The sequence below is a fragment of the Lissotriton helveticus genome, chromosome 9 (assembly GCF_964261635.1).
Source record: "Lissotriton helveticus chromosome 9, aLisHel1.1, whole genome shotgun sequence".
Classification (NCBI taxonomy): domain Eukaryota; kingdom Metazoa; phylum Chordata; class Amphibia; order Caudata; family Salamandridae; genus Lissotriton; species Lissotriton helveticus.
In genome coordinates this window covers 404,085,662-404,108,217 of record NC_136070.1, presented here as the reverse complement: position 1 = coordinate 404,108,217, position 22,556 = coordinate 404,085,662, and the positions used below count along the sequence as shown (strand labels likewise).

General features: G+C 40.5%; 1 protein-coding gene across 1 annotated transcript in view; it reads left to right on the top strand.

The window, feature by feature from the left end:
• The window catches only part of WARS1 (tryptophanyl-tRNA synthetase 1), a 136,498-nt gene that overhangs the window by 105,797 nt on the left and 8,145 nt on the right, over nucleotides 1-22,556 (top strand). Inside the window, exons 6-10 of the mRNA XM_078660185.1 lie at nucleotides 2,033-2,215; nucleotides 14,096-14,196; nucleotides 15,173-15,285; nucleotides 17,248-17,421; nucleotides 20,290-20,430. Coding sequence (XP_078516311.1) covers nucleotides 2,033-2,215; nucleotides 14,096-14,196; nucleotides 15,173-15,285; nucleotides 17,248-17,421; nucleotides 20,290-20,430 — 712 coding nt within the window. The remainder of the gene's footprint in view (nucleotides 1-2,032; nucleotides 2,216-14,095; nucleotides 14,197-15,172; nucleotides 15,286-17,247; nucleotides 17,422-20,289; nucleotides 20,431-22,556) is intronic.

Sequence of the window (22,556 nt, the reverse complement as noted above, 5' to 3'; positions counted from 1 at the left end):
AGAGGTGTGTTTTGTAGTTTGGTTAAGTGCACGCCTACATTGTTAGGTTTTCTGTTTGCGTGGTTCCTACCTCGCATTTTTTTATATACACAATTTCTGACCTCTCTGGAGGTGTATTTATTGGGTCCGCCCATCATCCTGTGCATATTTTGACCTCATGTTGAGGTACGTTCTTTACACATACATGTTATGTCATGTATACCTTCACTTCAGTGCACATTTTTACCTTTCTTAAGGTGTCTAGTGTAGGTTAATGTTTTTTTGTCTACAGTGCACAACTACACATGGCATTCCATGTGTTTACCTTCACTTTAGTGCACATTTTAAACCTTTCTTAAGGTGTCTAGTATAGGTTAATAGTTTTACGTCTACTGTGCACAAACGTTTTGGGTATCTTGTTTTTCCTCTGCACATTCGCATTTTACCCTGTTGGGTGTTTTAGTTTGGGTTTTCACCTTTTACCGTACTGCAGTGGTCTATCAAGACTGGGCATTTCTTTATTCTGTTTTACAAACTTATTTCGCTGTAGCCCAGTACTTTTATATTGTATTATTTATTCTAATGTCTTTTATTGTATAGAGAGGAAGGAATTCTAAATTGTTTTTCTCTTCTTCTCTATCATCTTATATTCTCCTGATGTGGTTTACTCTTTTGTGTACTTTCCTGGCCAGTTCGTGCACAGAGGGTTCTCATTGATGGTTTCTGTTTCTTCTTTTCATCTCTTTTCTCATTCATCAGAAAGGAGGATGGGAAACGGGTTTTGTATTTCTGTTTCTTATTATCTAATTTTACTTTGTTTCTCTAGCTCTCTTCTCATATTTTCCATCCACTAGGTTTTTATCTAGTCTTGCTTTGTTTCTACACCTCTCTTCTCCGTATTTATTCTTGCTCTGTTTCTACACCTCTCTTCTCTTTATTTCTGTCAACATGGATATACTCTTAATTATAATCTTTTGCTTTTATTAGAAAAGAGGATATGTAATATCCTGTATATTATGTATATGCATATTCCCCACTACTCCATCTGTAGAACACTCTGGTGTGATGTCATTTGGAATGTTGTTCTATGAAGCTGTCAGTTGGAGTAGGGCTGAGTGCCTAGCTGGGTGCTCCTGGTGGGGCTATCTATTGATGTACTACTGATCTCCATCTCTCTTCAATAAATCTACCTGAACATCACCTACCTGCGTGGAGTCAGTTACTACACACTCCTAAAGGGGCATCCCTATTAACAGAATCACAAACCACCACATAGCTGTTTTTGCCAAGTGGTACAGTTTCAGAAGTTCAAATTTCAGAGTCCATAAGCAGCCATTAGTCTGTGGCAGATTTTAAATTAGAATTCCATGATAGTTTAGGTTGAAATGTTCACTTGAAGAAAATTGGCAGTATATCACGCTGTTTACCAAGGTAGAGTAACTTCTGATTTAAAGAAAGTGATGGTGTTACTCTGATTTATATTTGCAGTGCAGATGTAGTGCGATGGATAGAACACATTTGAGTCCTAATGTTCATGTTGACAATCTATGTTCAGGGATTTAGGAGACTCTAGCGCACCTGCAGGGGATGAGGGGGTTTGGGAAGTAAAGTGTCTGTCACAACGACCTTTCCAATGAAATTGAAGGCTGCCTCCCATTTCCAAAGCATCCCAAGATTCTCTATGCAAACGGAACCACATTGATCAATTTTGGGCATGGAATACTGCCCGCTCTTCAGCAGGGTAGTGTTGGCTTGTCCTCTTCTGTGCAAGCAATGGCAGTTGCTGGACTACTGACGTGGTCTTGGAGTTTACATTAATGAACATTCACAGATAAAGAATGTGTGTTTTCTCATCTTTGGGGTGAATAATTGGTGGGAAGTGGAAGTGATCATTATTGGAATACCCTCATGAGGTAACACCAACAGAACTACAGACTCATTTACTACCAAAGTGCTGTTTTTCTATTTTTTTCTATAATATTTTACAGCTACATTTGGTCACTCTTACGTGTTTCTTGTCAGTCGTAACCATACAATGTTTTTTACGGAACAGGTGGTTGCAAGAAGTCTTTAATGTCCCCCTGGTCGTCCAGATGACTGACGACGAGAAGTATCTGTGGAAGGATTTGACGCCCGAGAAGGCCTACCAGTTTGCCATTGAGAATGCCAAAGACATTATAGCCTGTGGCTTCGATGTAAACAAAACGTTCATCTTCTCGGATCTGGAATACATAGGGTAAGGCCTTGAATGTGAAACTGGTGCCATTTGAAATTTGCAAGTGTATTATGTATTCAATGAATGTCCGGGGGAAATGAAATACATGGGCCTTTCATGCGTTGTTCTCTCACTCTTTCTGTCTCTCGCTTTTTTTCTCTGTCTCCTTCACTCTCACTCATGTGATAGCTACACGTGAAGAGTTAAAAGGTGCATCTCTTATACATCTTAATTCTTCACCTGATATTAGCATTTTCTTCGGGTGAGCCATGTTGAAAACCCCTTAGAGCCGCCACTCAACAAGACCTGTGGCGGGTGGCAGGAATTCCAAGCTGGAGTGGACTACGCCCTCCGCTGAGTTTCTTGATCGATCTGTCTTCGAGTTTGAATTGAGGACCCTGACACAAAAGGGGAATTATTCAATCGCTGCTTCTCTTAGTATTTAACGTTCTTTCAACGCACTTCTTTGATCTGTTAGCATTCAAGATTCTGCCGGTCGTCTGTTGTATAAACTGAAGGCCTGCGAGGCACAAATAATGTGATTTGGAAAGGACACTTTCTTCCAAAATCCACAGGCGACTGCCATATGTTCCACAAGGTGGCGCTGTTACCTCACACATTGGGATCGGAGGGCGCTTCGGACTGAGTAGTTCAATTGCACTGAATTAATTCCATTAATATCCTGTCAAGCAAACACCCGAGGTTGAAGACTGTCTTTGAATTACACTATGTGAGCGAAATAAAGTAAAAGTTCATTTAAAGTGTGCAGTTGTCGAATTTGATGTATTTTAAGTCGAGAATTGCATTTATTGTATTTTGTTGTAGAATCTTTTGTAGAATTAGAAGTCTGTAAAGGAAGTGCTCTGCGTAGCATTTAACGGTACGTAATAACATTAGCCGTTCAGGGGGCTATATAGAGGCAATACGTGATTATTTGGTTAGTGAGCTTCGGAAATAAATATCTAAGTTGCTGACACGTATTTACAGGTTTTCATCGGGATGACCGCTAGGTGTAGATGTGGTATCCCAGAGTGCTGTAGGATACTTGGTACGATGATGCTAGCATGGTACATGACTGACATTGAATAGCGTCCGGTGAGTGAAACACGTGTACACGATATTTCACAGCGGAACATGTATTTATTTATTAAGTGTGGTAGAAACATTCCTCAGATACATGCTTTTCACACTGTAGGTGGTAGTATAAATTCTTTTTGACACCGTCTTTCATGGTAAGTAGATGTAAAATGAGTGTGTATGTGGCTGGCTTTTCCTCTTCAAAATCATTGTCTGACCTAACTCTCGATACTGTTCGATTTATCGTCTTTAACTAGCTTTTTAGGCCTGTAAAGCCTCAATCCTCATCAGTTCTTCATAAAGGTGCACTGAGAAGAAGTGAAGTACTGTACAGAGGGAGTGAACTATGGGTCTGCCCACTTTAACCATTGTCTTTAATTTGTTTTTCGTGCTTTGCGCTTCTTGGACGGATGTACATCAAATCTAGATTTTCATGGATGGTTTCATTGTTCCATTTGTGCTTCTAATGTGTTCTGGTGATGGGGCATCGGGCAATTTTTCTTAGACTACATATGCTAATGTAACCGTGACTTCTTTGATGTGTTTACTTTGCTCGCGAAATGACATTTTAATAGATAATTTCTTGAGTTTTGTTTAGGAAGTGCTGTTTTTTAATGCCATGGCCCGTCATAGTCACAGTGCTATTCAGTTACAGCCTTGTGCATTCATGTTTTTTGTCTTAATTAAATATGAGATTTACAGCTTTATTTGCACACACAATGATATGTGCACAGTCAAACCTGTAGTTTTAATTAAAGAACTGTTCTGTCAACCGAGAATATGAAACGGAAGAGGTGTTTGCTGTTATATATTTTCACAGCATGTTTCTTTAATAAAAGCTTAATTCTCTTATTATCATCACTTCTATTGATACCAGTAATGAACGGTTGGTATGAATGCACGTTTTAGTTTCTCGTTTCAGAAAAGGGGGTGGTGATGAACAGAGTGTCTGAATTAAGCAGACCACTCTTACCCAGTCCAAAGATCAGGGCTTGATCCATCACCGTTATTTAGCTCACTGCCCCATCCCAGCTCAGAACCTGGCTATATGCAAATTAGTCTGTCCCTGGCCCAGTGCATCATGGGAACAGGGCAGACCAAACTACCAAGCCAATTCTTCACCAGAAAGGAGACAAGCTTCCGGGGACCGGTTTCTGGCATTTCAGCCGTCGTCGTCCCGGCTTGCTTGAATCCTGATGGAGCAGTGAGCAAGGGACTCATGTCTGAGTATACCCTGCCACACCTATAGTGGCCAAAAACGATTCAGAAAAGGGGGTGGTGATGAACAGAGTGTCTGAATTAAGCAGACCACTCTTACCCAGTCCAAAGATCAGGGCTTGATCCATCACCGTTATTTAGCTCACTGCCCCATCCCAGCTCAGAACCTGGCTATATGCAAATTAGTCTGTCCCTGGCCCAGTGCATCATGGGAACAGGGCAGACCAAACTACCAAGCCAATTCTTCACCAGAAAGGAGACAAGCTTCCGGGGGCCGGTTTCTGGCATTTCAGCCGTCGTCGGCCCGGCTTGCTTGAATCCTGATGGAGCAGTGAGCAAGGGACTCATGTCTGAGTATACCCTGCCACACCTATAGTGGCCAAAAACGATTCAGAAAAGGCAGTGGTGATGAACAGAGTGTCTGAATTAAGCAGACCACTCTTACCCAGTCCAAAGATCAGGGCTTGATCCATCACCGTTATTTAGCTCACTGCCCCATCCCAGCTCAGAACCTGGCTATATGCAAATTAGTCTGTCCCTGGCCCAGTGCACCATGGGAACAGGGCAGACCAAACTACCAAGCCAATTCTCCACCAGAAAGGAGACAAGCTTCCGGGGACCGGTTTCTGGCATTTCAGCCGTCGTCGGCCCGGCTTGCTTGAATCCTGATGGAGCAGTGAGCAAGGGACTCATGTCTGAGTATACCCTGCCACACCTATAGTGGCCAAAAACGATTCAGAAAAGGCAGTGGTGAGGAACAGAGTGTCTGAATTAAGCAGACCACTCTTACCCAGTCCAAAGATCAGGGCTTGATCCATCACCGTTATTTAGCTCACTGCCCCATCCCAGCTCAGAACCTGGCTATATGCAAATTAGTCTGTCCCTGGCCCAGTGCATCATGGGAACAGGGCAGACCAAACTACCAAGCCAATTCTTCACCAGAAAGGAGACAAGCTTCCGGGTAAGAATTGGCTTGGTAGTTTGGTTTGCCCTGTTCCCATCATGCACTGGGACAGGAACAGACTAATTTGCATATAGCCAGGTTCTGAGCTGGGATGGGGCAGTGAGCTAAATAACGGTGATGGATCAAGCCCTGATCTTTGGACTGGGTAAGAGTGGTCTGCTTAATTCAGACACTCTGTTCATCACCACCCCCTTTTCTGAATCGTTTTTGGCCACTATAGGTGTGGCAGGGTATACTCAGACATGAGTCCCTTGCTCACTGCTCCATCAGGATTCAAGCAAGCCGGGCCGACGACGGCTAATTTGCATATAGCCAGGTTCTGAACTGGGATGGTGCAGTGAGCTAAAAAACGGTGTTGGATCTAGCCCTGATCTCTTGACTGGGTGAGAGTATTCTGCTTAATTCAGAAACTCTGTCCATCACCACCCCTTGTTGTTAAACGTTTTAGTTTCTCGTCACTAATTTTAATGTTAAGATTGATGTACAATATTATATTAATGACTATTACAATGTTATGATGTTTCAACCTCTCCACCGGAGTCCCTCATCATACTTAATGTACCATATCTAACCACCATACTTACCTACCACAACTCACCTATCATACGTATCTACCACCTCTAACTTACCCACATACCATACCTAACCCTGTGCTTAACTATATAGCTAGCAACCTTTGAAAACCACACCTACTTAACATACTGGGGCTACTGCTTCCCTCTTCACTTCCTATATATCAAAATACCATATGTAATCCACCATATTGAACCTACTAGCTAACCTACATCTGCCTTTCTGATGTATATTTTATGCCTGCGCAGAGGCGAGAGTTTTGGAAAAAGAAAAAAAACGGCAAGTTGAGTTCATGTTGAATTTAAGAACATTGAAGCAGACGTCATCAAACCCTTCCTTTATCAATTTGAAACGTTTTTTTTCCTACAGCTGTACCTTGGAAAGTATTAAAATGTGTTACTAACTGCTCACACATGCTAATCGCATGCTCTCGCATCCGCTAACACAAACTAACTTTCACACCTTGCAGACTAACCGGCACCAAGCACAACATTTAACAATTACTGGCAATCCACTGTACAGTAACATAACATTAAGAACAACTCAGCACTCTCGGAACAACCATTCTCTACCTCAGACGAGTCACCTTGAACACATCGAACTGCAGTGCTATCAGCTTCTACACTTACTAACATTCCAAGCCTACTTTAAAAAATACCTGAAAAATAAAAAACGTGCAAGAATTCTTCTAACACTGTTTGACTATTCTTGTTACTATACTAAGACTATATTGCAGTACAATTAGAAAATTTTTACTATTAATCTAAACAAATGCATACCTAGGTAATACTTCATGTTTTAAAAATGTAACTTAGCTTGCTTACAATTCCATTTTATTATTTCTGTTCAAATGTTGTAGGTACATTAGTGTATTCATTATTTTACAGCTAAATTCAAAGATTGCAGAAGATCCTTTTTTTCAACAAAATGTTAATTACAAAATCAAATAAATAACATGCCAGACATCTCGATATTGCCAACCCTCGTTTAGTCTTAAGTGGCTTTGGCGGAGAGATCCCAGCAGAGATTTTGTGTGGTAGTAATTCTTACACTTTCCTGTTAAGGTAAATAATTTAAAGGTTTTATGTTTCACATGAGTAATTGTAGCCCCCTATAGAAATGTATTAAACTAAACCCACGCGATATATGTCTTGCGATCTACAATATGTGCAGTTACCATGAAGCACCACACCTTTCATGGAGCTGATGTCACTTATTTTTGCCCTTTTTATGCTTATACACCCCCTGACAGATAGTTATCACATTGTTGGAGGCAAGCTGCAAAGTCAATGTATTTAAAACTGGAAAGAAAAACGAGTTCAAATAAATCATTCTGAGATTTGAAATGCTTTCAAAACTCACACAAGTATGCAGTTCTTCGTTTGACATTAGTGATACATTACTGTATTTTTTACCAGAGTAAAAGGACAGTAATACATACCCTAATTGATGCCCATTGTCTTTTGACTGCCCTCTCCTGTGATCAGAGACTATGTTAAATCTACTTTCTCCTAACCACAGTGAATTCCGGTACCTCTCATTTTTAAGCTGAAATCATAATCCTTTTAGGGAAATAAGTTACATGAAGCCTCAATTTACATTCCTCACAGGCTCCTGTTTTAATCTGCATTGTAGTTAGAACACCTTATTAAGTACTGAATCTCCATTCCGTATTCACCAACAGTGGTCTTGCATGAACTGGGGAACAATGAACACACATTGCTTTGCTAAGTTACATATTATTAGACATTCCAGAGTTTGCTGTAGAAGTCTATTGAATTTTGGGTCTGAAGAAGATTTTTCTGTTTTCTAGATCATTTCTAGGGTCCTTTAAGGAAGAGTACTTTGTATGTACAAGCAAATATTGCAGTTTTCGTTTCTGCAAACAATGGGACCCACTGTATCTCCCGGTAGGGTAAACATCTGTGAGATGACCCTGAAGCATAGGGTTCTACTTCGTGACAATTTGTGTTGTATGAGACAGGAACTCAGCTGATTCCTGTATAGTGGACACTAGTAATTTCACTGGACATGTATGTCACTGAAGTTCGACCCCTAGAAGATATGCGGAGCAGGAGCTTTAATTCAGATGTACCTCCTTGAAGCAAATAGGAAGCGGATGTGACCTAATCACTAGAGTGATCGACCTCGAAGCTGCAAAACCGAGTTCGAGTCTCGGCAGGGAAGCTCAACATCTTGTGATTGTGGGCAGTCACTTAATCTCCCCTTGCCTAACAAAAAATGAATGTGTACGTCTGTAACTCAACTGGTGCTCATGTAAATCCCTCTGATACCTTCGGATCGGGCGCAGTATAAAACTTCCAAAACAAATATATACCTTGTGGTGGTCTCCATGCTCGCTTGGATGGGCAGAAAGTCAACCTACTCTAGAATGCAAACAAATTTCTCATTAATGCACCGAAAAGTATGCCTTTTCTCCAGCTTAATGAGCCACAAAGTTATGTAGAAGTCCATTAATTTTAGCACTCTGATGGGATTGGATTTTATTATCTGGCAATTTCAGTGTTAAAATACCCTGTTTATGGAATATTAAAAAAGAATATAGAGTTAAATTCACTCAAAACAAATTTCGGTGGGGAGTGTGTGCATGTTTGTTGCTTACCCTCAAAGCCACCTGGAATTTAGTTTTTGTGGTTTGAATACTTTAGCTTTTAGTCATTTCCCATTGCCTAATCTGACCACCTTTGTCGCGTTGATAGTTTTGCGCTGCTAGAAATCCACCTCTCCTGTTTAGAAAGAGGAAGAATTATTCACTGCTGTCTATGCTGAACGTTGGCGCTTGATACCCTTAGAACATGCTTTTCGTCATGCATACATGCTTGCCTATAATGCTGAGGGGGTCGATTAAGCAAAGAAGAATTCTGCCTTTTAAGCGTTTCTCATGTTCTTCGCATTGAATATAAGACCTCTCAATTGGCCGTTTGTAATGTCCTGCAAGGCATGCATAAACGTTTACACTAATGCATCCTTTACAGTAAGTTAGACCTTCAGAACAACCCCAGAAAAGAACATGAGCTTTTCAAATTTAGCGTTGGAGAGCTAAAGATCTCTATGAAAGTTATGTCCTGCAGCAAATGTCCTACTTATTGGAATCTAAATCTTGTTTGGCCTTGTTGATCATACCTTCATTCAAACAAATATTACACTTTTAAGATGGGAAACAGCCGCTGTTGTAGCCATATCCAAGGCCACTTGAGTAGGACCACACTTAGGTGTTTTTACTTCAGAACTCCAAGCATTTCTGAAGGAGCCTCATTACTTGAATGATCTACAGCAATGTGCTGCCAAGCAGATCGTACAACAGGGTATACAATTAAATAATCCGCAGCTGTTTGAAGAAATTTGATGGTTGTACAATTTAACACAATTGACATAAAGACCACAACTCAAATGATATGACTTTAACAACTGCAGAACTTGTTTTATGGAACCTCAAGAACATTGTACTACATCCTCAAAACATCAAGCACCCGAATAGGAAGGTATTAACCCGGAAGTACCCAGCAACATGAGAAAAATGCATTGGCTGTCTTTTCTCATGAATTGTGATTAGGTTACCCTAAATGAATTCAATGAAAGGGTAGAGAGGCCTTCAAGGGATATGATTCAAGAGAACAATCAATTGTTTGATGTAACTCTAGGAAAAGTGAATTGACCTAATGTATGAATCATATAATCAAATACACAAAATCAATTTGTTTGAACCATATGTAACAAAAAATGAACACATTAAAACATGTAAACATATAGACAACAAAGCACAAGGGTGTATATGAAAAGAATTTTATCAAAAGTTCATTAAATCAGCAATAAATCAAAGAAGCAGGTATGGAAATGCTGGTATGGATAACGTGATGACAAAATAATCAATAACACAGCAAAACCTAAAAAGAACATCTATCTCAAAAACAAAGTGAATCAAACACTGCAGAGATAAGATGAAGGTCGACGTTTCGGTCTCTTTACAACCCTCAAGGGTTTAACTGGGTCACTCACTTTCTTTGAATCAATCCCTAAATGAATTCAGACACATAGGCACTAAAGTAAAGCATGTGTTCTAAAAGTTCTACTTTTACAATAATCATATTAACATCATGCTTTCACTTCCGACTTTTGTATGCGCTGGTGACCAGTCATACTGAACGTGTTAGAGTGTTGAAAGTAAAGAAATAAATGAATGAGTGTAATACATTTTGTTACACTGATTCGTTCCTGGATGCTGCAAAGTGCGTGCTTTGTAATATTAAGATTGCATCACATGCTGTGCACTCCTCTGCTATCTAGGAATGGGTTCTGAACATTGCAACTTGTTTTATTTAGTTATTTTTTTTCCGAATTCCTAATATCAGCGTCAGGCATGCCTCTATAATTTGTGATAATGTTGCTGAAACCCACGAAACAAAGTGACACAGACTTCTTCTTAGATTATTTTGTTTCCACCATTGCGTCTGTAGTTCATTATCTCAAATCCATCAAAATAATGTGCACTAACAACAAAGTCTCATCACGGAAGACTGGAAATTCTATGACAGGTCATATAAAAATCCCCACCAAGGAGGATCAGCCGTTAAATTGTGCCCATCCTGTAACCCTTGATCCCTTAGATGATCATGTTTACTTTGTACACAACTATAAAGCATGGCAAAGGTTTTAGTTTGAAAAGATTGTTCAAAGTTATTAACAGCGGAGGAGTTCGATGGAGGCACCAAAAAGTGTGGGAAGAAGTTGTGCGCTCCTTTACCAATGGTAGATGGTATGTACAAGGTGTATCTGAGCTTGTCATGTTTTGAACCCTAAGGTTCCAAATCTGAACTACCCTAAAAAACTTACAGAAATCTTTAAAGCTCAGGACTGAATCTGGACCAAGGTTAGCTACGATTTACAGAAACCTTTAATGCTCAGGACAGAATCTGGACCAAGGCTAGCTACGAGTCAAACTATTTACATGTATTCTTCAGCACAAGCAAATGTTATAAATGTGTAGATTGCACGAAGAATAATCCGGAGGACAGACTTGGAAAACAGTTTTGTCTGCCTCAAAAAAAGGAAATGATTTCGGGTCAAAGATCGATCTCAAAAAGAGGAACGATTGCCAGACTATGTTCACAACAAATCTGTCCGGAGTCTAGATGCACTAGAGGTTGAAAATAACCACGAGCCAAGACAAGTGGACGAAAGCAATGCAGATCCGATGGCAGATGAAGCCCCTCCTGGAGGCTCAAGCTGACTCCCTTTCCACAAGGTCAACCCCAAAAATAGAGGAAGTTAACAACTTTTTAAAAGAAAACTAAAAGTAATCCTATTCAGAAGAAAAAAAATGTTTTTTACCCCAAGTCCATAATTTCCTTTCCATCAGTCCCCCAAACACTGATTCAAAGGAAGAGGAAGCCGATCAGGAATGTGCAACCAGAAGGTCAAGAGCATAGTGATGTGTGGAATAGATATCAGATGGAGTCCGTGGATGATGAGCCATTGGAAGCATATTCCTAAAAGCTTCAACTCCAGGTGACTCTTCTGTTTGCATTGTCATTTCTACAGTGCTTTCCTAACTGGTGAGCAGTGACGGTCTGTACATCATGTTTTTGGAGGAGGGTTGGATGAGGAGAGTGGTTGGGGATGGAGATAAAAGGTTGAGTATATCAAGTTGGGATTTTTATCTTTGAATTACACATTTACATGGTTTATATTACCTTTTTTTAGTCACAGGGAGATTAGTTAATTGCCCTTAATCACTGGATGTGAGCCTAGCGAGAAGGCTAAGCTTCATACCCAGATACCAAACTTGGCGCTTAACCTCTATACCTGTGCAATTCAGATGGCAGCCTTCCATCATATTGTTGCAGGACAATTGGAAGAAGAGGAAGACAATTTATTAATAAAAGCGATATCTGTGAAAGAAAAATATCTTCCTATGTTAAGGAGCAGTCTTAAAACCAACTGGCTTAAACGTTAAAACTCAGTATGCTACTCCTAAGGTTGAGCGAAAATTCACAGCTTCGTCTCAGGACCCACTTTAATTATTTATTTAGGAGATTTGTATTGCACTACGCATAGGCTTTCCATTACTTCAGTGCACAAATATCTCACAATAGAAATAATTACCAAAATTCTGCAGAAATAGCTCTGTAGGAGAAGATCGCGAACATTTATATTCATGGTTATTTCCTCCATGATATATGTATCTAGCACAAGAGCATTTAATCTGTACATGGTATGGCCAACATCCTGACAAGCAGATTAAGAGCTGGAAAGGAGCAAACAAGAGAGTAACAGTGGCTGTTGTGATGGATAGTGCACTGCCAATCCACAAGCATTCTTAAGTTGGGATGTTAAACATAATTTATAGGAGATGGGGGATATTCTGCAGTACGTCCCTGCTCCACACAAAGAGGGCTCAGAAACCTGTACAGTAACCAGCACTCTCCAAGGTGTCCCTCCAGTAATGTTTGTGACTAGTACCTAAAGAGTACTTGTGGTGACTTATGACCGTGTCTCTCTGGTGCATTTCAGGGCGGGGGGCGTTTTACACCTAGTTGTACCAGAGAGACTCTTGGTATAATCCACCAAAGTTCGCATTCAGCCTATGCCTGGTAGTCACTTTCTTCTTTTTCCAGCAGGACGACATGGATGCTATGTACCATGACTGCCTTTATACAATGCAAGATGTGTACTGCCTGAGATCTTCCAGCATAATTGACTTCGTTCTTCCTTGCCTCAGCTCTATCTTTACACCCTGGGGGATTAAACAGCTAAATACAGTGATTCACTGTATCCATTGCATACCATGTAATGCTCCTCTGTCATTCAAGGGTGGCCCCATAGAGAACTTGCTAGTCCGCTAGTCCGAGCTCTGTGCTAGTGTATGTAACATTAGTTGTTTCCCAAGATTTCTGGGCCTGTAATCATCCGAACAACCATTTGTATATTTGTAATACTCCTCCTTATCAGTTATATGCTTTGTAAACCTCCTAACAACCATTTGTATATTTTGTAACATTCCTCCTAATCAGTTGTATGCTTTGTAATCCTCCCAACAACCATTTGAAGATATTGTAATCTTCCTCCTAATCAGTTGTATGCTTTCTAATCCTCCCAACAGCCATTTGAATATTTTGTAACATTCCTCCTAATCAGTTGTATGCTTTCTAATCCTCCCAACATCCATTTGAATATTTTGTAATCTGCCTCCTAATCAGTTGTATGCTTTGTAATCCTTTTAACAACCATTTGTATATTTTGTAATCTTCCTCCTAATCAGTTGTATGTTTTGTAATCCTTTGACCAAACAATTGTATATTTTGGAATCTTCCTCCTAATCAGTTGTATGCTTTGTCATCTTCTACAGGATCATTTGTAAATCTTGTAATCTGTCACTCAATCATTTGTATATTTTGTACCCTGCTGCATTGGGTATTTCCACTTTCAACTTTTTGCCAGTGCTTAATCTATAACAACTACAATCCTGGATGAAGTTTTGGAAATACACATTTCGCTAGTGTACATATCAGCAGCAGGCACATGGAGCTCTGCTTGTTTTCATACAGAGCCAGTGCTCCCTTTTCAGATTTTGATATAAGTCTTGACAGATACAAATGTTTAACATGTACTAATACAGTTTGCTTGGTAATCTGTTCCCAAGAGTGACACATGTGAAGGGGCCAGAGTAAGGAAAGGCGGCGTGTACCAATTTAGGAACTTGAGTCTTTCACCATGCCAGGACTGGAAAGTTACTAATATATTGTATATTCAGAGCTGAGCAATGAAGTGATCACTGTGGCTGAACTTCCTGGTGCAAATGTGGACAAGCAAAGACTCTCTATACCACTTTTAAAATGAAGCAAGCCATTATGCACCTTCCTTCTTACACAACATACCAATGAGTATAAACGTTAAGGACTTTATGCCAGAAACATTTACAGAATTGCTATTTGATGGTTCCCTTATTCTAACTGTCTTTCTCTTTTATCCCTACTAATCATGTTTAGTGATCACTTGCTTAGTGATACTCACATTTTGTTTTTAATATTGAACATGTTTTTTAATTCTAGGATGAGTGCTGATTTCTATCGCAATGTGGTTAAAGTTCAGAAACATGTCACTTATAACCAGGTGAAGGGGATATTTGGCTTTACAGACAGTGACTGCATTGGTAAGTTTTGTGTACTTGAAAGGGTGATTTATTGCAAATAAAAGCTTTGTATCGCAACCAGCACATTATGACAATCTTCCAAAAAGGCATGTGTGAATATAGTTAAGATGCCTCATAATTTGGGAGCGTGGATAGGAATTTGTTTTTACAGAACTTCGTTTTTGGGCCAAAATCCTTAATTTTCCCTGTGTTCCAGGCACAGCTTTTCCCATCCGCATGTAAGCGAATGCTGCTGATCTTGCTAATGTGCTTTGCTATTGGTGTTCCCCCGAAGATGAGTGGAAAATGATGGTTTCATTGGTGGCTCCTCCTTTGCACAGACTTGGGCTCCTGGCTGCCCGTTGAACGCAAGAATTGTCCAGCCCATTAAGGACTTCAGCCTGGTGGCTTACTCATTTATGGCTTCATAGCACATATAGATTTATTTATTCTACCCAAGCACCCCACTTTAGTCCATCCACATCTCCAATGCTAGTTCACAGATGAGCAATGGCTTTGTCTCCTGAGGCAGCGAAGGCTACAGCCTTAGGAGCTTGAAGTGACCAAAGGGATAACTAACACAGACAGCTCGGTTGGGAGCATGTATGCTTCTTGAAGTGACACCCTCTTGTTCTGACAGAAGTCAGAGACTGGATAAGGTACAGAAACAAGATGCGCTGTCTAAGAACTGGCTAAGACAGACTCTGGAATTTTGTTACCTGCTAGATCAAATTTAAGCTCCCTTCTTTAAACTCTTGGCAGTTACCCTTTAGATGGTAGTGTTCTCTTCCTATTACACCCCAATTGACAACTTTTTCTCTCGTTTATATTTTGTACAAATACTTGATCACCCTTACCCGTGGCTGCCAAATCATACTTTTGAAACAAAGTAAGCAAGTACATTAAAAAAGCTAACTACAGTTCCACATATTTAAGGCTTAGGAGAGGAAAAAGAGGAAACGGGGGAAAGATTCTAATGCAGATGTATATTCTCCAGGAAAAATCAGCTTTCCTGCGGTTCAAGCTGCTCCGTCCTTTAGCAACTCCTTCCCACACATCTTCAAGGACCGAAAGGACATTCAGTGCCTCATCCCATGCGCCATTGATCAGGTAAGAAACTTATAATGCATTTGAAAACAAAGTTGCTCCTTGAAATAAAGAGTTGGCTTAAGCGCTCTTTGTTACATATAGCTTACAAGACAATCTGATTTCAGATTGTATGTTACATTTTACACCACGTGTGTTAAATGGGATTGATATTAAATGGTTAGCATGCATGGAACGAACTGCTTTCTTAGCATATGTTGCAATGCACTTCCAGCTCCCCTTGCACTAGTCACAGACTATGTAATAGAATGTCCACTTGCACACTACACCTCAGAGCAGAACACTGTACACGCTATCCCACCAAAAATAGTTAACTTAATTATTCACCTTAGAGTGCAGGTGGAACAGAACACTTAACAAATGAGAAATTTGCCAACTCAAAGAAAAATTGTACAGCTCCCATTCAAAACAAAAACTGCCCACCAACGCACAAACGCAGCAACCTAAAAGCAAAGTCCATCTTCTCCAAAAATACCATTACGTAAAGACAACAACGAGAGCAAGATGCACTTCAAGGGTCCAAAGCACTGCATTATCCTTTACCACCTCTCCCTCCACCACTCAAAGCACGTTCACTGGTCTCTTCCATTACTTGAACAAGATATGCACCATCTGACACAGCACCTCGCAACCAACCATCCTGCCAGCAGTTCGGCAAGAGTTTTGCATTGGACGCTGTTCCAATCCACTGACCAAGGGCAACCTCCTAAATATCACCAACTCCGTCATAGTCACCACTTACAATGGCATCATTTCTTCATCATCAATACCCACCCCCTGGAAGCATTTATCTCCATCCTCTACATAGGTACTTATCAAGAGCATTTTCATCCACTAAAAAATGTCACCAACTTCTGCCCTGCCTAAATAATCAACATTTTAAGCCACACAAAAAAAACAGACTTCCGCCGCTATACCTCCACTCTTCCTATGCAAAATACCAGAAAGAGCATTTGCAGACATCCTTCAAGCAATCATTGGCCATAACCATCTACTGCAGATCAAATAGTCATGATTCCCATTACTGCAACCCTGACCTGGATGCCCCTCCACCCCATCCAGACTACCTTCCCGCTACAATGTGAACCAATGCAACCTGTCAGGATAGTCTCCATCCTCCATGTGACCGGCACAGTAGGCCACGTAATGAGAGAGGGAAACCCGTTCTCACTGACCTTCCAGACAATGTCCTGTCCTTACTAAAAGCAGTCCCCTACATTGTGCCTGCCCGTAGCAACCCAAAAGTTAAACTTATTCTCAAACTCCATCAGACTTCCCCTCCTTGCTTCCATCCAGTTTAAAACTACTGCATTGTCTACAAAGCAACTAACTAGACAACATACAAACTACCTTGCATTCCATCAGTGCGCCAAATCAGTCCACCATACAAAGCCTTACATCCAAATGAAACTAGGAGACCACCTCCCATGTATATGTTTCTAGACTGAAACAATCTCACTGTCACACTTAATCACTTTTCAGAATTTTTGGAGAAGAGGAAAGCTTTTTTTTGATATATGTACTTAAGACTAAATACAGAATGTTAGCACCCTAGTTGTTGCATAGAACACTTTTGGAAGCTGCAGCAGAACATTGGGGAATAAACTGACAGGCTAATACATTTTTTACCCCTGATATCAAACTTGTCCTAACTATAACATAACATAACTTTGACCTTTGCCTTTCAGTGAAAATGTATTCTTAATATATTTGTGCACCAAAACTTTACTGTCTCCTACTTTGCTTTGTTCACTTCCACTTTCTATGCTTTACTCTGATTATTAGTGTTTGCTCATTCCAACTGGTCTTTAAGTTAGTCTTTGCTCAAAATGATATTTGGTTCTGAGAGTTTGAGTTTAATATACTGCTTTAATGTTTTTCTGAAGTAACTTCAGTTAGAGACTGCCATTGTTGTATCATGGCAAGTTAATTTTTTTTAATCTGTTTATTTTTGCCATTTTTTAGGATCCCTATTTCAGAATGACGAGAGATGTTGCTCCTCGACTTGGATATCCTAAACCGGCTTTGCTGCATTCTACTTTCTTCCCTGCTCTGCAGGGTGCACAGACCAAAATGAGTGCCAGTGATGCCAACTCCTCCATCTTCCTCACAGACACACCCAAACAGATCAAGTCAAAGGTAACATCTAGCAGCACTAGCACAATATTATAAAGCTTAATTTCTTAACCAAGCAGAATACTGTCCTCCTTTAGAAATGGGAGGCTATATAAAATCTGTTGATGCTTTGTGAATGCCCAAAATCAGTCATTGATGGCAATAGCGGAACTACCGTTGCCATTCTACAACTGCAAAAAGAACAAATGATAGATGGGATGCTGAACAAAGCAAATATTCACCTCCCAGTCACAGTTCTGGGTTTAATCCCATTGTTTTTCTGCTCACCACGCCATTCCAGTTTGTACCCAGTCATATGCAAATCAGTCTTAACCCTGCTCCCCATTGGAACAGTCCAGCTTGAACTGCCAGGCCAGGTACTCCCTGGACCGGAAACAAGTATCCTGGTACCAATTTCGGGGTAACACCTCATCAGCCAGGTTAGCTTGAATCCAGTGGCGCAGTGCGCATGGTACCCACGTCTGAGCATACCCATCCTACTTAAAATCAAAAAGAACAAATGGTGGGCAGAATGCCGAATTTTTGCATTTGTCTGCCCTAATTGATGATGGGTGTGTCCAGACGTGGGTCCCATGCTCGCTATGCCTCCAGATTCAAACTAGCCTGGCTGATGAGGAATGATACCCTGAAGCCTGTCCCAGGGTGGACTGTTCCCATGGGTCAAGACTGATTTGCATATGGATGGGTGCAAACTGGAATGGCGTGGTGAGCGAAATAATGATGGATTTAACCTATATAGTTGACTGGGGTGAATGTTTGATTTGTTCCACATTTCGTCCATCATCTGTTCTTTTTGCATTCTACAAAATGGCATATGTAATTCAGTCAGAAGTAATCTCAACAATAGCATATTTACTGCGTCTTCCACGATCGGCATTTGAGGATTTTACATTTCAAATTACCTCTAAATCAGGCCCTATATTTGTAGACAGATCACATTAGTTAGTTGCTGCTGTTTCTTTGTAAAATTGTGATAGGAGTCGGGCTATACCATTAACCTATTTGTGAATTCAAATCCAGCCGAGGGCACACATTAAAAATATGTTCCATACATTCATAAATTTTAAATCTTTAGGACTTTATCATTTATTTGTTTTGTATCCATTTTGCCTTTACCATTTTGCCATATACTAAAACTAAAAAGGAATCACGCCAGATTTCGGAAACGGCTCAAAACCTGTCTCTTTAATCCTTAGTATTCCGAACTCTTAAACCCCTCTGAATCTGCTGAAATCCAAGGATCTTGTCTGCTCCCAGCGCTCTGAGACCTTCGGGTGAATTACGCGCTTTACAAGTGAAATAAAATGTAAATGTAAATGAATCATGTTTTCATAAACTGCATTTAAACATGTAAATACCTTTTTAGTAAATTGTAAGAATCCTGAGTTATCGAGAAATGCAAATATCAGCACTCTTGTGGTTCTAATGCTATTAAGCATAGATGCATTAGGGCAGAACTGTCCAGGAAAAGCATCACGCTGTCCATGTGAGATTTAATAGATTATATTCACGCAATATGAATAATTGTTCAGGTATGAGTACGAAAATATTGCTCATATGATTGCAACCCTTATGGGGTTACTCCCAAGTACCCAAGTAAAATGATGCGATAATTCCAGCAGGGAATTTCTAACACCACTCGGTTTGTTCCCCCTGACACCCCCCCCCCCCAAAAGTACAGTACTGGTGCATCAGTACGAGTTCTGCAGGTAACAATTGGGGATACCGCAGTAATACCATATCTTTTTTTCGTTCTGATTTGTAAAATTCAGAATATTGTGGTGTTTCCCCACACAAATTGTGTGAGATGTTTCCTGGTAAAAACAAATGTGCTGGAAGTCCGCTGCGTTTGTTCAGTTATTTCAAACAAGTTGTAATTACCATTCGAACAGAAATACGCATTTGCATCCAAATTGGGATTACCCAAATTAGGATTAGGGCCGATATTGGTAATTTTGAGATACGTAACCACTAGAAAATGCAAATTACTAAACTAATAATGATCCTCTCTCAGCAATAACAGTGTCTGTGTACTGTGAGTGCATAAACATTGTTAAATACATGTATTTGATATATGTAAGGAATGGTAACCAACGCAAGGATAGCTAATTTTGGTGCTTAAAATAAGTTGTACAACTGAGATTACGAACTTTTGTTTTTCTAGTAAGATATTATGAGAGCAACTAAACTACGAGAGCAAGTAATTTACTCAACCAAGACATTAATCAGCACACAAATGAAATGATGAGAATAGTAACAATCAAAATATTTCTGTTTAAAAATCATGCATCTACTTTATCTGGAACAATAATGATGAGCTGAAAGTTCTTTCTTATGCCTTTATTCATTTAACCATATAGTGTGTATTAAACTTTTGTTGTACAAATGATTGTACGCACTTCAGTTGGAATTGTACTTGCTGTTATGATTTGTACACTGGGGAAAAGAGGTCTTGTACATTTATAATGACAATTTGATATAGCTTATATTTTATGCACAGCTCTACGTTTTCTTCAGCTTTGTCTTTTATTGAATAAGTAATAGGCAGCCATTCACACTGTTGTGTTCTCTAGTGTACCTTTTCTCTCAAGTTATGTTTTAAGGGTTTTGCATCCTTTTCTATTGAATATAACCCTAACATAGTTTGCTTGTAAATACAGTAGAAAATGTCTTATATTGGTTAAAATTCATCTTCCTATCGGAAGACGATGTAGATTGAAGCCATTGATCACTTAAGCACACCCAGACTTCTAGAAGATTTTGAGCAATAGATTTTAAATTAGCCACACATTGCCCTAAACACTGCAAACCAAAGATAACTACAAAGTATCTGAGGTTATAAACTGAACCTTTAATTATATATTGTTCTAGATCAATAAGCACGCTTTCTCTGGTGGGAAGGATACAATTGAGGAGCACAGAAAATATGGCGGCAACTGTGAAATTGATGTATGTTACATGTACCTGAGCTTCTTCCTTGAAGACGATGAGCGACTTCAACAAATTAAGCAGGTAATTAAATATGTTGCTGCGATTGGAGACTGCAACAAAAGGGTTTGGTGAATGTATGCAGAGCTGCACTAGTGATCTGTGGGATTGGAAATTAAGAATATGCAACCAATATTGAAGAATGTGTTAAACTGTGTTCCGGAATCCTGCTCTGAAGGAGTACGTAGTTAATGCATACTAGACAAACAGTGTTGGGAGAAAGAACATATTTGGCATCTCATCTTTGTACCTTTGCGAAGGGTCTTCTCATGCGGTGGATTGGATCACCTATATCGGTCTAGTGTATTCATTCTATAACATTTCTCACACTATCGTTTTTGCTTTCTGAGGAGTGAATGAACTCAGGATATGTTTTAGCAAAATCTATCCTGGTTAAAAAATTGACTTGTGTACAGGCTGTGCTGAGATGAAGTAAAACGTCTGTCTTGTGAGGTGCTTTTTTTGCGTGAAAAAGCTAGTGCAATGCTGTTAAAAATTGGGTCTCTAGTTGGCAGAGGTATGCACCCTGTCCAATTAGGGACCGCCACTCTAGTCAGAGCAAGTCAGATACACACCCTAAATTAATCTGTGCTGGCTATCTGGTGATTTGGCACAGAGCAGTCAGGCTTAACTTAAGAGGCAATGTGTAAAGTATTTTTGCAACACTTATTAAAATGAAAACACCACACAAAAAGATACCACACCAAGTCAGGAAAACCGAGCTTAATTTAGTGAACTAAACACGACCAAAATGACAAAAATCCAAAAAGTAGAACTGGAGTTATACATTTTTGAAGACTAGCTTGAATTATAGTGCTCAGAGTCCCAAAGCGCCAACCAGGGCTAACTGGAGGTACTACACTAGGTCAAATCTGAAAAGTCAAGCTGACCCTAATGGAGTGCGGGCCGGATATAGAAGCCTCACAGACCCGGTGAAACAATACCTTTCCAGAGCACGTGTCAATGTCGGGGAGAAGGCGCATCAGTTCCGAGTCACTTAGTCCGGGCCCGCTTCGTGTATGATCCCCTTACCATAAAGACACTACATCATCATCGAGCCTCAAAGTTTGGTTCAGCGTCGTTGTTGTTGAACCCCTTACGATGAACACAGTGTCGTCGCTGAGCCTCGCAGTCGGGTCCTGCGTTGTCGTCGAATCTCTCAAAATGAAGACACTGTGTTGTTGTCGAGCTTCACAGTCTGGTTCTACGCCATCGAACCCCTTACTACGATGAAGGTGCTGAGATCGCCAGCGAGCTGCTCTGTCTATGCTATGGAGTCTCCAAAGCAGTGCTGTGTCGAAGGCTAAAGCGCCAGTTCCGACTGGCGCAAAGCAGGCGATGTGTAGATTTCGGCAGAAAAAGCTGCAGAACCCCCTTTCAAATCAAAGGACTAGATTGGGACCTCTTAGCAGGGCAGAACTTACAGTTGTGGGAGCCCAGCAGCTGAAGCAGAGTTGGCAGAAGTCTTTGATGTCCCTGAGACTACAAATCAGGAGGCAAGCCAGCAAGCCCTTGGAGTCACTTGGTGTTGGGGTTGTAGCGATTTAGGTCCAGTCCTTCTCTACACCAGGCAAGGGGCAACAGGGCAGACACAGACGTGCAGGAGGCCGGCAAATCCAGCAGAGTGGCAGTCCTTACAGCAGCACAGCAGCCCTTCTACCTGGCAGTGTGTCTTCAGGTCCAGAGTGTACTGAGTTGATGGTGTCAGGGGTCCAGTATTTATACCCAGGTGTGCCTTTGAAGTGGGGGCTACTTCAGAGAGAGGCCTTTGAAGTCCACATGGCCTCTGCCCTTCCTGCCCTAGCTCCAGACTCTCGACTGGCAGGTATTCAGCTCTTTATGTGTGGAAGGAACAGGTGCAAGTTTTGGCTCCTCCCTCCCATCTAGCTCAGGAAGGCCCTTCAGCCTGGTGATGGGCCATCAGCTGTGAATGATACACCCCAGTTCCCTTTTTGTGTGACTTTCTAGAAGGAATGCACAAATGCCAACTGTCACCCACCCCACATGTGTATTCAGAGACAGGCTGAGTCACAGATTAGTCTAAGTAAGAAAATGTCAACTTTCTAAAAGTGCAAAAAACACAGTTGATGGACAGAATGTAGAACAATGTCATACATTCACCCCAGTACAAGGATCTGGGCCTCAATCCA